The following is a 15,260-nucleotide window of genomic DNA, read 5'->3' as shown; positions in this document are numbered from 1 at the left end:
AACTGCTGAGAGAAAGATTGAGACAGGCCACACAATGGATCTCTGTTATAAAATGTAGTGACTTGAGACTAGCTCTAGGTGAGGTAGTTTGGCTCCTACAGCTCCACTTGATGCATGGTACTCACAATCCATTGCGGCAAGTGTTTCTGGTGCCTGGTCTACATTGGGAATTTTTGCACTGCCACGTGTGGGTTGTGGATGTTAGGCAGCTCATACTAGGCTGTCTTAACTTACTTAACATGCTGTGTAGACTTCTTTAGATTTAGTTTCAGGGTTTTTTTCGTTTCAATTTTGACCTGGGGTGTTGAAACAACAATTTGGTTGTTGTTTGTATGCCAAAGAACAGGCTCATGTATGACAGGAAAGCACGGGGCCTTAAGATAGTTTCACAACAGGCTGAACAATGAAGAGACAGAAAGTATTTAAACTAAACAGACTGTATGAGAGTGTTGTCACAGAGGAGATGAATAATACTGGAAGCCTGTGATTTCTGCTCAATTCAGAAACTGCTTATTGAAGATTGAGTTGGTGATTCAGTAAGTAATGTGGCCAAGTGGGAAGGTGATGGTTCACCTACAGCTGTAGGTGCATGTGGATTACCTGGATGAATGGGGAGATTAAGGACGAGTTACTGAGTTTAAGGGAAATGCTCTCTGTTCTGCAAGAAATGATTTCTACCTTTCATTGTTCCTATTCGTTTTCAGAAGATGGATGATATATAGAAACTGCTTTGTAGCCAACTCTTCCAAAGTGATGCTTGCTTTTTTTCAGTTACTTGCTAGACCTCAGTGTTGCTTAAGATAGTGACTCCAGTTTGTTGAAAATAGAGAGGAAAACAAGATTTTGTTGAAAATGTCAGTCTTGTGTGAGAACTTGTCTTTAAGAGAGGTGTCAAATCTCACTGTTAATACATTAATGTCTACCTCCTACAAGCCTGTGGTTATTGCTGTGTAGGGGATTGTCATAGCCCTAGAGTGGGGATTTCAAAAGATACTTCTCACTGGCAGTTGGGTAGTTAAGGTATCTTTAGCAGAAGTCTACTGCAGTCTTGTAAGAGCTCTATTTAAAACAATTTCAGTGAGATTTTTCTTTGACAGATCTTAAGGTCTTTGAAGTTGAAGATCTCAAGCTTTAACGGGGGGTCAGAATAAAGAATGCTTTAAGTACCATGTTCGTACTTGCCTCACAATTACTTTCATCAAACTCTTCCACAAAAAGAAAAAAGCCTTGAAAGATCTTGATTGCTGCCTGCCTTCATTTATTCCTTCCATTTTTTTTTTGTAATCAAAAAGTGAGAGGATACCGAGCTGTATTAAAAGGCAGGGGGGGGTCTTCACATTATGAGCTCATTGCCACGGGTCACTTCAAGCTTTACATAGGTATTATGCATATGTATACAGAAGGTTGCACAAAATCTTCAGGTTCAGTCAAATCAGATGAATCAAGTTATAAACTGAAAAGTACTGATTGCTCAGCCTAAATAACTTAGTAGTAGAGGCTCTTGCACTGAGAAGTGTCTTATCTCACAGAATTGCTGTATGGGTGATTTTGTTGCACTGACATAATTAAAAGTTATGATTGCTTATGATTTCAGTGGTGATGAAAGTCAGAACCAAAATAAATGATCACAAGTGTTAAGGGTTAGCGTGTGTACAGAGTGTTCTGTAGAGCATGTAATGAGCTTTGTTACTTGGTAGCGGGTCAGTGTAGAAGTAGGGATTTTTTGTTTGTTTATTTTCTCCTATTCTGTGCTAGCAAGCTTCTACAGCAGTTCTGCTGAATTCTTCATTTTTTTTCTTTTTGGACAAAGCTCAGGACTTAGCAAAGTCTAATAAAAATGCTGGAAGGGGATGGTAATGCATTCAGTTTTGTCCTAATCAAACTGCAGTGGCACTGTGCAGTTTACTTGCATTCAGCTAAGCGTGATAAGAGCAAGGTGATGCAGCTGAGTCCCGCAGACAGCTTCCTCCAGGCAGCTTGTAGGAGAGGACAATGGTGAAAAAACATCAGTCATCTTATATCTATGTGACATTGATTAATTGTTCAGAACTACCTTCCTGTTACTTGGTTGCAGTGCTGCTGCTTGGTTCAGCCCTCAGAAAAGCCTGTTTAGGAAGGCAGATCTAATGTTGTTACTGCATGAAAATAGCTGAGAAAAATGCTTTGTTTCAGAAATTGTCATATAAACGTAATCTGAGGGCTCTGTTCTGTGAAGTCAGCTGTATTTTTTGAAATTATATTTAGATCTCTGCTTCATTCGTTGTATTGCTTTGTATTAAAATGTTTTATGTGGCAGGAGTTCAGTCTGGGCTGATTTAAATCATAGAATTTTAATTCTGCTTGTGGAGATTCTTTACTTCAGTCTATACAGTTTCAAAAACCTTCGGTATTAGGGAACATTAACACGAAGTAGTGAATTTTGCAGTGCATTTCTGAAAATGTTTTTATGTTCAAACTAGGTTAAACTTTCCCACTGAAGAGAAGCTATAATGCCTTTTTTTCTCTGACTTATCCTTCTACCAGGCAAATCTGTCTCTGTAAACTATCAAACCCTTTTTGCAATTCTTTTTTCAACTCCTTAGCAGGTCACAAACAGTAGCTTTTAAAATCACATTAAGAAAGCAATAGTGAGCGTGGTGGGCATGAGACATGGAAGTGAATGGAGCAAGGACTAAAAGAAGAGTAGCAGAAAACTTAATTGCTGTTGCAATTTATGGTGTGAAATGTCTGAGTAGATTTCCTACATGCTTGCTAATATAACTGAAAGTACAAGCCTTGTTAAGGACTGAAAATAAAAGCGGGTTAATTTTTACTAATATCCAGAAGCAGCAATCTTCACAAAAGCATTGTGAAATTGAGACATCTGCTTGCTAAGCTCATTTAAAATGTGACTAAAAATCCCTTATAGGTACTATTTCCTTAGGATATGAAGCAGCATTTGTAATTGTGGATTTTTTTTAATTGACTTAGTAGAATATTGACTGATGGTAGTTTTCCTAAATGTAAAAAGAGTGTAACTTGTAGGTTGGTTGTAAACCTTGAGCCATGCTATTGAAACAGCATTTGTCATTCCTAAGCTTTTACAAGAATTTATAATATGCATATAAGTCTGAGGCACAAATGACCTTTTGAATACCTGAATGAAAGCCATTGAATAAACACTTGTAGACCTCGAAGTTAGTGTCTTGCTTGAGCACTTGGTGGGTCAGCTGAGCGATAAAGCATCTGTGTGACTCAACACCTCAACCAATTTAACTGTAGACGGTTAGGACTGTTGCTCAGAGCTTTGAAAACATAAAGGAAACCTTTGTAGACCCTAATTAATTGAGAGCAACTTCTCATGCAATATAAACATACTTAATGCATCCGTCCTCTTAGCATACATGATACAGTAATGCAAGTGTATTAATGTTGTTTTTTTTTTTCCTTCATTCTTGCAGGAGAGGTCTTGAGGGGAAAGATAACAGTCCGCAAGAACAGAAAAGATCCACGGTCCCTCGTTATAACCCTTCTGGTCAAGGATGTAAAGCAGACTTACAGTCTTCAATGAAAGTTCTATGTGCATAGCTATGAAAAATGTCCAATTTAACTGTTAGATTTAACTGTTGGTAGCTGTTTCTGTAAGCCAAAAATGGTAAACTGTTGGAACTTCATATGTGTGCAGGCACAACAGTGTGATAAGGGTACCTGAAACTGAGAGAGAGAGAGTTTTGGAAATTTTCAATTGAAATTTTGGATGCTCTTGCACGTGCATATGGCAACTAATGACAAAATGAGATCCTGCTTTATTTCACATAACGTGGGGGAAAGAAAGAGAAGTTGGGTTTGGTTAGATGAGACAGCTGAGTGAGAAAAATGACTTTAAAGTTGTGTTGTGAGGTAAAGTAATCATGATATCTGAATATTGCTTTATTCTCCAGCTGGCAATGATGCTTACCATTAAAGAATAAGAAAAAAAATGTTTTTTTTTTTAAATATGGAAAGAGCAGTTAAATGATGTGCCACTGCAGCTCAGCAGTAGCTAGAAAATCACAATGAGAATAAATTTGGAATTTCAACTGCAGGTTGCAGCACCAAAGATTTTATTTTTATTACAACTCTGTGAATAAAAAGTCGTATCACGTTTCAGTTACATTAATCTAAATAAATGATCTGAGTGTGTTTTATAATGCAGTTGCCTGCTTCCTTTTTTTCCCGTTTAATTGGATACTCTTTTATCTGTCCACTGATGGCTCATTTATTTATGACTAAGGTTTTTTTCTGTATTAGCCTACTGGAGCATGGGTGGGTGGAACTGTATATTTTTGCAGCTTTAGGAAAAATGCTAGGAACAGTTGCTGCAACAGTACATTTGGTTTGGCTGGTTACAGAGATTGAATATGAAGTCAAAGATTGATGTGTGTGTCGTGGTGTTTAAGCACATTTGGTTCTAACGCTAATGTACTTTAACACCAAACTTGTGTTGTACACCAATATTTATACTGAATGTTGATTCAAAAGCCATTTCAAGGAAAGTGACAGCGTTTTGCTAGTTGCATCTGAACTGCTGTTATAAAGTGGGTTTTGTTTTGTTTTGTTTTTTTGTTTGTTTGTTTGTTTGTTTGTTTGTTTCTTCAAGGACTAAGAAACAGAGATTCTTTGCCTTAGACTCTGCTCCACAAAATTTGAGTAATTAGATACTATAGTGTGGGAAATTCCTTTTTTTTTTTTTTTTTTTTTGCCTGTAACTAAAGGTTAGTAGAATGTTATCAGTGATTATGCCAATTTGGCAAGAGAGTGGAAGTTTGTATTACAGAAGCTGAAATTCTCTTGCAAGGCAGCCCTTTTTTCACACAGTGAAATGTGTATTGGGAGGAAACCGCAATTAGTACAGTGCTACCACATTTTTTAATTGTAAGCAGCCTTGTGGATTTCTGTGCCATCTCAACACTGTTTCATTCTCTCTTGTGGAAACACACAGCTTACTCATCTGCATCCAAATCGTTTTGTGTGCTTGGGAGGATTGGGGGCTTTTTCCTGTGTGGAAATTAATGAATTACCATTAAAGCCTGAAATGTCCTGATTAGATGTTCAAGATCTCAGCTCATGTGTGCAGCTTAATTGGAGTGTTCAGTATATTCACTTAGTCTGGTTAATTCATTTTAATAGCCTAAATAAGGGCTTGACCACCAAAAGAATTTAAACCTGTATTGAAACCTTGTGTTCATCTAGTAATGAATGCATTACTTCTGCTGATGTTTAGATGCCTCTGTTTTATGAAGTGAGATGGCACACAACTGACAAATTCTATATATTTTCAGGATTTTGTTTTCAAGGTAGGCTTTACTGTAAAAATAACTGAGACAATTGAATAGAAAATAAAGATGGATGATTTACTTCCCAGTAGTATTTGACACAACAGTGATATAGTTGATCCATAGATTTCTGTGACCTGCCACCATTTTTCTAGTTTGGTAACATACATTCCTTTCAAAAATAAGTTGTTTGTTTTTTGTTAAAATGCTTGGAATGAAACTCAAACTATTCCACTATGTAGAAAGGCAATCTATTGACAGACTGAATGAAATTGTCACAGGGTGGGTATTCACAGCACTGTGGCAATCAAGCTGTAAGCATATGATGTTAATTTGTTTGGTGCATAATTTACTGTGAGAGTTTCATGTACATGTGAAGTTTTGTGCTTCGAGCATGACTGAATTTTGAGATATTGGACTGTGATCTTGCAAGGTTCCTTCTAACTTTAATTTTTTCAGTGAGTCTCCAGATTTTGTAGAAATATAGAGTGTGTTTGTATAAATGTTGAGATGGAGAGCTCGGAGGAAAAGGAACAGAATTGGAGAGTGGTATAAAGGCCTTTAAAGAGTTGTTGATCTTTGGCAGCAGGGGAGAATAATGAAAGAACAGTCGAAAATTTTTAAAAGGAAAGAGAAAATGTTAGCTGCGATTAAAAAACAAACAAACAAAAATGCACCAAGATGAGGAGATTTGGTCACTATGTCTTCCAGGAGCAAAGAGTAGGAGGTGGACTAAAGAGGAGTTAAACTTTTGAAGCAGCATGACCAGTGCATGAGCAGACGGTTAGCAGAAACAGATAAAGCTGGATGCAAATCACTTGGAGTGCAGAGATGGAAGACTAAATGGTAATAATTGTTAAGAATTAGGGCACTGTTGGTATTTAAATTTGAAAAAATCAAATCTGAAAAATTCTCATACCGTTGTTTTTTGTCAAATTTGGGACAAGATGTGAGGGAGATGTGAATGATGTTAACGAATGTAACAGTTAATTAGCATGACTAAAAGGCAGGTTGATGCTACCGTGATAAATCCATTGCTGTTTCGAAGAACTTCCAGTACACGTGGGTGAAAATTGATCCAATAGGCAGCATCACACGGCATCCTGTGGATGGAACCAATCAATTACAGATGGCTTTTCTCTACCCAGGAATTGGATTGTACAGGATTTATCTGAGAGCACAGTCAGTTATTTATCTTTTCTAATTGTAATTCTGAGAATTCAATAGTTTAGGAAATGGGATCATTAAACACTTTTTGAAGACACTAATAAACAAATTGGGGGCAGAAAAGTGACAAGTAACTGCTGGGAGTAGAACTCATGCAGTCCAAGATTATAATCCTTTATCCTAAGGCATATGGTCAAAGGTGCAAATGAAGGTATTGCTCTTTGAGCTAGAGCTTCTGTGCTTCTGAGGACAAAGGTGCTGTATATCCATCCTCTTCAAATTCCTTCCATGACATCATGATACAGCCCAGGTGCTATCCTAGTTGTAATTCTAGGAATGTACAGTCAGTCATTTGTCTGCCATTCACATACTGTTTGTTTGGTTTTTTTTTAACAAATGGGTTAATCAGAGTTTCAGATAGATATGTTACTTGATTTTTGTGTACCTGTATTTGGAAAAGAATGAGAAAAAAAATTGTGGAGAAGCTGAATTTCACTGATGCTTGTCTGTCAGACCAGCTGAAATGAGATAATTTATCTCATGGTGTTTCTTTTCTTAGTAGCAACTCATATGTCAAAATCTGTCTTTTCTTGACTAAGAAATACCAAATGAATGTGTCCTGTGGATTACATTGGATTATATTTGCCTAGATTTGAAATTCAAACTTGGCATTTATTTGTCTGCTTCTCTTTCCTTGAGAATTTTTTCTCATACCTCTTTTCCCTCTCCTTTCTGCATACTGAGATGTACAAATGCAATTTTTAATGCATGCAGCAAGCCCTGCTGCTGGTTGGATGCGGTCTTGTTTATACCACTCAGTCTTCCTCTTGTGTTTCTTGTGCTACCTTAAAGCGTTCCCTTATTTCTGATGACTGCAGCTTCCTGGTGTCTGAAGACTCTGACTTACCCAAGTCTGTCCCATTTGCAAGACTACTTCCATTCTCACTGCAGCCTCTTACCTACAGAAAGGTCAAAAGGGCAGTTTGTTCTTGAGAGATGCAAAAAATTGTGTACAAACATGAGTTTTGGTTTAGCTACCAGCAATACTGATGGAATCAGTACAGACTGAGTTTGATTTGCAGCTATGGCAGAAACAGAATGCTGATGCAATAAGTCAGGTACAGACAAGGGTTGATACAGGTCTTGGCCCTAGAACTTATGAAGTTAAAGCCAAACAAGTTATTGTTGCTAACAGAGAGCTGCTAAAATATGCTGAAATACAGAAGTGATTTAGTCTGTGATGTGCAGGTAGGAGGATATAAAGAAAAAAAAGTCAATGCAAAGATCCATAACTTCAGTTTGGTGATCAGATGTGTAAAGTATATCTCCCTCCCCTCAGAAAACTAAAAAACTGGCATATGGTAGAGGGCAGATGAACCCATGATGGCAATAACATGCCTGTTTCCCAACAGTGTGAAAGTTGGCCTTTCCCCTAACTGTCAGTGGCTGTCAATTGGAAAAGATGGTTTGCTTGCCAAACTACAATCTCATGTAGGAATGGCGAGTATTAGTGTCATGGAACTGCTTACATGTGTAAACATCATGATATATATGAATATACTGTAAGTGCTCTGAAATCTTTGAGTTTGCACTATGCATTTTCAAAATACTGTATACTAATAACAATCCTCATAGACCAATACTATGTTCAGTGAATGTTTTGTAGTTAAGATAACTTCTGCAAAAATACTCTTCATAGCAAGAGAAGCCCATATCATGAAAGCAGGATTTACATGTCAGGGAAGGCTTTGTTCCGTGTTAACTAGTGTGCAGCTGTTGCAATTTGTCTTGAGATCCCCCAGCACCAAGAAGATCATGGAGACCTGTTTATATCTTGAGAACTGCAATGGAATGTTCTTACTGTTGTAAACAAGTAGAATATAAATACAACTGTTTGAGACCTTAACCTGTCAGCGACGTGGTTTGCTGAGTGAGCAATTAATTATTTTCTGGTTAGTAAGGCTTAATCTTGCTTATTTCACGTTTTCTTGCGGTTGATATTGAACATGAAATCAATGTCTGCATGTGGGTAGCCTTTTTGTCCAATGTTAAAACTAATAGGTGAGTTTTAACATCTTAGGAGACTAGTCTGGCATTTTAAGCAAGATTACTGAAAAATTGATCATTTCTGATATTCAGTAATTAGTTTGCAAGTTAATAACTCTGGAAGTGCTTTGGGCTATTTTAGCTAGCAGAGTGATAGGCACCAATACTGAGGAAAACATTGCCTTACTGAAATAGCTTTAATAACCCATAATTATTTTTATGTTTGCTCTCTCTTGAATAGGAAGTGGTTTGGGTTACTGGGGGAGAGGGGAGGAAAGCTTGTTTGGTGTTAAATAACTGAGCATTTTTGGTGGGGCAATTTTTTTTTTTTTTTCGTTAGGAAAGTATGTCCTGAATAGCACAGAGGACAATGAATCCAACCTTTTTCCCAATTAAAAATCCTCATATATCAATCTTCATTCATGCTTAAATACTTTGTTATACTTAGCCCAAGGTTAGATGTGTTAAATTGACAGGTGATTCTTAAAAGTTCTTTTAATATTCATATGAAACTGAAGATTGGCTTACATTCTCTTGTCTGCCTGTCTGTGTCCTGAAATCTGTGTGTGCACACTTGAACATAACTCCATCTGAAAAGACTATCGATGCTTACAGCTCCATTTCCATGTGGATGCTGAACTACAGGTTTTTTCCCTTTTGGTGAATTGTTATTTCATCTTCTTTGTGTTCTGTAGTGCTTTTAAATGTTTACTTCTGTACAGTGCAAAGCTCACCCTTTTTGTACCCGTCAGAGAGCAGGTAAGCAAGAAAGACTAATGCTCCCGGTCCTACCGAATGTCTCTTTTGTGTGCATCATGCTGAGGTCTCTAATAGGATTTTTCCATGTGCACCTTAGCTTGACCCTCTGAATTCTCTTTGATGGAGCCTGCTATAACGAGGTAGCTCCAGCTTCTGTCATCCAGAGAAAAGCAAACCTTAAACTGCAAGTAGCTAAAGGTCTAGAGATGGTTCAGAAAGTTGGTTGGGAGGATATGCCTACCAACTCAAAAAGGAGAAAGCAGTTAGTTTTTAAGACTTCTTTTCTTCCAGGAAGTTGTCTGTGGTCTATTTAATAGTGCTTGAAGTTCCCTTTAATGACTTGTAATGTTTTGTTTTGTTTTGTTTTGTTTTTTCCTGAGTTGAATTTTTTTTGAGAAAAAATGGTGTATTTATCAAGCATAGAGGAATGTCACAAACTAAGTCTGACTTATTTCTGGAAGAATTAGAAAGAGCCAACAGCTGTATGGGAAAGAAAGCTGAAGATTAAAAGTTGAAACTAACAGCTTGGGTGAAGATGAAAGTGATGACAAATAGTTTTTTTAGAAATCAGATTTTGTGTGTAATGTGTTCTTGCCTTTACAATGCTGATTGACTGCACGGCAATGGAATTGAGGGGTTCTTGAAGGCAAACAAAAATAAATTCAAGTCCTGGGCACATTTCCTGGTGTGCGGGCTTCCAAAGAAACATCATGAAGATTTTATTCTCTTCTGTTTATGCAGGCTATAACAGGCGTTAAAACCAATGCAGTACAATATCCAGTTAAAAGACAAATATTGTATTGCACGACAAGGCAAGGGAGAACATTGAAATAGTTCACAGTTAATGCTATGATCATGACAGAGAGTTTGCAGAAAGGTTTATTTGGTTAAAAATGTTTAAGAAGCTTATTTAATTGGACTGGAGAAGAATCTGAGTATGGTTCAGTTTCCAGGTTTCCAAGTAATTTGAATATTTACTATTTGATATATTATTTGACCTTGTATAAAATTCATAGGTAGATGATCAAATTTGCCATTAAAAGCAATGTTCTTAGTGGTGATTTACCGTCATAGACAGGAGAGACAAAGAGCTCACGAGTCCTGATAACATGGAGATTAAGTTCAGTTGGTGGAATATTTCAGACCATCTTTTCTGAATCAGTAACTAGTGACCTGTTTCTTGATGTGCACCAACAGGTTCCTAGCTTTTATTTACTTGGCTACCTCTCATATATCAAAATGGAAACAAAATTTGCTTATATACCTTTCTAAATGGCAAGGATGTTAGTTTCTTTGACTTAAGAATGCATCTTGGTTCCAGTACTCCCTGGACTCCACCATGATAAGTGAGAAGGACTCTCCCAATGAAAGAATTGTACCATACAGCAATCAACTTACAGATTTATAACGTTTCTGTTCTGTTCCTGTAACAATTAGCTGAACTGAAATGACTCCTAATGACAGCAATAACAAATTAAAGAGGAATAAAGCTTACTCAGCATGTTAATTCTGTTTTCCACTTGGGTGCGACTCAAAGTGGAAACAAGTGATAACAAAAATGTCCCATGGAAAACAAGCAAAGTGAAGCTATCTTTCCACAAATGAGAGCTACAGACCAAATAAAACATTTCTTGGGTTCAGTTGGCAGATGCTAAAATAATCCTGCTTTACATGGTTGTTTGGAAACTTTTCTGATTTCTTTTTTTCCTTTCTTTTTTTTCCTTTCTTTTTTTTCCTCCTAAAGAAAGCTAGGCAGAACAGAGGATGCCAATTTTTGTTCTCCTTACCAGTCTGGCATCTTGAGATTTGTTACAACATACATGAAATGATGGGCAGATTTTTCAAAACAGCTTGCCTTAACTGAGAGAGTACATCTTTACAGTAATATGCAACAAATAACAAGGAATAGATTCAAGTACCTTGAAGATGTTCATATTTGGGAAATTTCCATGGGTGAAAACACATCTTGAGTATCATGCAGTACTACCAGAACATAATCTGTGCTGTGTAGGCTTCTCTTCGTATCTTCCCACCTGGCTTTAAATTGTATCCACATAAGGAGGTGGTTTTCACGCTACGTAAAAATATTACATGAGCTATGTATCTGTAAAACAGGGAAAGTTCCTCTGGTACTTTCCAAACAAATTACTATAAATTTGCAGTACCTCTTTAGTACTCGCCAGTACTCCTGTTAGCAGTAGTTCTCATTAAATATTAGTTTTACGAAGAACTATTTTTAACTTTCCAGTGTGTTTCAATGTGCTTGGGTGAAAAGTGTTGGAGGTGTGCAAGGTCTGCTGGTGGGAGGTGCACTGAATCTACAGGCTCTGGGTGGCACCTATCAATGAGAGCTCCTTTGAAGTACTGTTGCTTCAGTCTAGATAATGATGGCTCAGATAATTAAGCCCGAAACACAAGTAGGATTCAGTAAGTAGGATTGGACTTTGATTAAACCATCTGATGGGTTATGCAAAAAGAGGAGCAATGCAGAGAGGGAATTTCCTAATAATATTGACTTCTGTCACAGCACTGGACACTGTTGAAACAAAGTCCTACTCAACTGGAAAATTGGATGTGAGAAGAAGGACTTCTCTGCAACTCGCATGTTACAGTGGCACTGTACTTCCCTGCTTGAATTAATACGAAGTCTTACTCTGAATACTGTTCACTTTGAAACCTATGTGTTTAGAACGTTCACAACTGTTTCATCTATTTGGGCCCTAAAGTATATTTAGCTTAGGTGGTAATAAATACCATACAGGGTCCCCAGAGAGGGAAATGATGCTCTTGCAAATTGATTTGAATACAATTTTGACCACCTTCATATTACCAGATAGAAATGTTATCAGACTGTGCAACCTAGTTGGAGCTTGGTGGCCTCTTTTTTTTCTTTCTCCTCTCTGTCACCTGAAGTGGACCAACATCTCTTGGCAGTAACAGCAAGGAGCATCAGGGAACGCTGCCATCTGTGGAAAATGGAAGGAGAATGGTTTCATGAGAATATGCATGTGCCAGAAAGCTTGATGATGTTGGAAGTAAAGAATATTAAGGAAAACATATCAATCTCTTTTACTATCAAACCATTTGGCTATGATTTTAATTTTTTTGTTATTTTTTATCTGCTGAAACAGTTCTTTTTTGCAAGAGTTCATCTTTCTGAAATGCCTGAAGAAAAGCCCTTTTGTGATATCTTAACTGAAGAACAATGTTTTTGAGAATCAAGGTAAATAGTTGTCAATATTTTTGGTCATTTTTGGACTCTCCAGCTCCTCTGATATCTGTGTATGACAACAATTTGCTATTGTTATGTAGCTGCCAAGAGCTTTAAAAAGAAGAATGAGGTGAGATAACACCTGAAATTCCTGGGGTAAAATAGAGACTTTTTGTATTCTTCCAAATATGTTGAAAAGGGAAGTCTTTATTTTTATATGCAGTTTAAGATTATTTTCTCTGAAATAGATTTCCCGAAAATTATTTCTTAAGATTAACTGGGTCTGTGCTTTAATCATTTGCTTTAACCATTAAAGGCATCATGCTATTTCTCATCTCCCTATATTAAAATGAATATTGAATACAGGCAAGGTGACAGGTATTGTAATGGCTATATTAAAGTCTGAATTTGTGATGCCTTTCAGAGTTCATTTTGATTCAAGATTTCAGTCAGTGCTTTCCATTGAAAGTTAGGTGCAATGTTAGCAGAGGAATCTATCATGAAGTAGGGGTTGTGGTTCAGACCATTCTTTGATGGAATTTTGTTGTTCACACAGTTTTTTTTTTTTCATTGTTTTTTTCCAAATCAGATTTTCTGCCTGATTTAAACATCCATATGGCAGATAATTATTCCTGAAGTAACTGAGACAACAGCAGAGAGCTGTCAACAAAGGAATTGTAGCAAAATCAACCCTCGAAGACCATCTTATGGTCTTACCATCTTACCTTATTTCTTTAACATCTGAAATCTCTGCTCCTGTTAGTGGGAAAAGTAAGCAATGGTTGAACTATTACACCCTTCTCATTGTCTCCCTGTTCCACTTAAATTCATTACCAGCAGAAAATTGTCATAGTAGTCTGCGGAGTTGGGAAAGGGTTGGGAAATAAGTTTGTAGGAGAGTTTAATGAGGTTGGAATAAAATGTTCCTCTTTCATACACCTGCCACAATCTGCCTGATTTTCCTGAGTCCTGCCATTTCTCCTCTGAGACCATTCTGTGCTTTAATGTTTTCAATAACTTCATGTGTTTATACAACTTGTTATAGCCCTGCAAACAAAATGGAAGTCGTTCCCATTAGTCAGCATGCCCAGCTAATAGATTACTGGTACTGAAAGCCTTGTTTTTAGTAAGCTATTGCTGATCAATGTGTTTTTCAGCAGAGTTGGTCATTGCCAGAGATATTTTTAAAGCACTGGAGCATAGCGATCCTTTGAAAAAAGACAAACATATATTTTTAGATGATCTCCCACACCTGCATTCTCTCTACTTGGTATGTGCAGCTTTATGTTATTTGAGGAAGAAAGAGGCAGACTTCTATAGTCACACTGTTTGATTTACTGGTTGGGTGTTTCTTCCACATTAGACAATATTTAACCAATCTGTTTGAAAACATAGTGGAGGCAATTAGGGTTTGTTACCCTGGTTTGGATGCTGACTTCTGGATTAGGAAAATCCTCTGTAGGTTGTAAACTGTTTCCATTCCTGGGAGCGAGCGATCGAGCCCAGGTTGCAGTATTTTGAGGAAACGGGGCAGAATGACAAGGCAGCAGGCAGGCACTCCAGAATGGGAGTGACACAGCTGCAGCAAGAGGGGCAGGATCCAAAACTAAGCCTCAGTAATGAGAGGTTGTGGATGTCCCTTCCCTGGAAGCACTCAAGGCCAGGCTGGATGGGGCTGTGAGCAACCTAGCCTAGAGGGAGGTGTCCTTGCCTCTAGCAGGGGGTTGGAATTAGATGATCTCTAAGGTCTCTTCCAATCCAAACCATTCTATTATATGATTCCATGATATGATGGGAAGCAGAGGACCTTCCAGACCATATAGGAGACTGAGCTTTCTTACTACCAAGGATGATCTTTAAAGAAGCACTTTGTTCTATGGAAAGGTAGGTGTTGATGTATGAGTTTGGGGGCATCTTTCTATTAAAAGTGGAGTCAGTGCAAATTCTACTGCTGGATCTAAGCACCTTCCCTTCCAGGATTATTTATGCTTACCTAATATTACAGCAGAACTTCAAGCCGTTCAGGGATTTCTCAGTGCGTAGAAATTTGAGCTTATGAAATGTTCTCCAGTGGAACCTTTTGCTCTGCAACTATGACATAGAAAAGTGCGAGAAAGCTATAATTATCTGAATTTATAGGGGCACATCAATTTCAGTACCTGAACTTTAGGTGTGATCTGAGCATCAAGCTAAGACTGAGATGCAGTATCTGAGGTGAATGTTAAGTGTCTTATGCACTGCAGAAATGTTCAAAGATATCTGTAGAGTGGAAGTGTGGTGAGATTCACTGAAACAGGCAATTCTACGGTCTAGAATATATGGCCCTACATGAAATGAGGGCAGGCTGCCACTTGTGGCCTGTGCAGAGCACACAACAAAGCTTAGTCCACAGGTATAGAATCAGAGTTGCTGATACTAAGTTATATAATAAAGCAAGAGTCAGAATTTTTTCTTAAATCTGTACATTGCTTCTCATCCTTATCAACATGTCTAAATGACCGTAAGAGGATATTTGGTCATAAGAATATCAAGAAATTGGACATAGAAAAGGCCAAAAGCTTTTTAACCAATGAACAGGAACAATTATAAAAATGGTTCTTGAATACTGGGTTTGTGTAGGGTGATGAATGGACTGTGTGTAGAAAAAGAGCAAGGGTAGGGAAACAGATGGATTTGTTACGTGCTTTTGTGCATAATGTATTTTCAATAGACAGCCTCTGTCCAGAGTATCTCTCCTCTGCTTGCTCTTCTCTTTGCATATAGAATAAAATCCTACGTTGACT

At 37.5% G+C, this 15,260-nt stretch overlaps 1 protein-coding gene across 2 annotated transcripts in view; it reads left to right on the top strand.

The window, feature by feature from the left end:
* Positions 1-4,555, top strand: part of PRMT3 (protein arginine methyltransferase 3) — a 48,733-nt gene extending 44,178 nt beyond the window's left edge. Inside the window, exon 14 of one of the 2 annotated variants that reach the window (XM_048948749.1) lies at positions 3,441-4,555. In XM_048948749.1, the coding sequence (XP_048804706.1) occupies positions 3,441-3,550 (110 nt within the window). In that variant the 3' untranslated portion in view covers positions 3,551-4,555. The remainder of the gene's footprint in view (positions 1-3,440) is intronic. The other variant, XM_048948748.1, reaches the window with a different exon arrangement.
* Positions 4,556-15,260: the final 10,705 nt, after the last annotated feature.

Source organism: Lagopus muta, chromosome 6 (genome assembly GCF_023343835.1).
Source record: "Lagopus muta isolate bLagMut1 chromosome 6, bLagMut1 primary, whole genome shotgun sequence".
Classification (NCBI taxonomy): Eukaryota; Metazoa; Chordata; class Aves; order Galliformes; family Phasianidae; genus Lagopus; species Lagopus muta.
The sequence above is the reverse complement of the archived record's forward strand: the minus strand, read 5'-3'. Positions and strand labels throughout refer to the sequence as shown.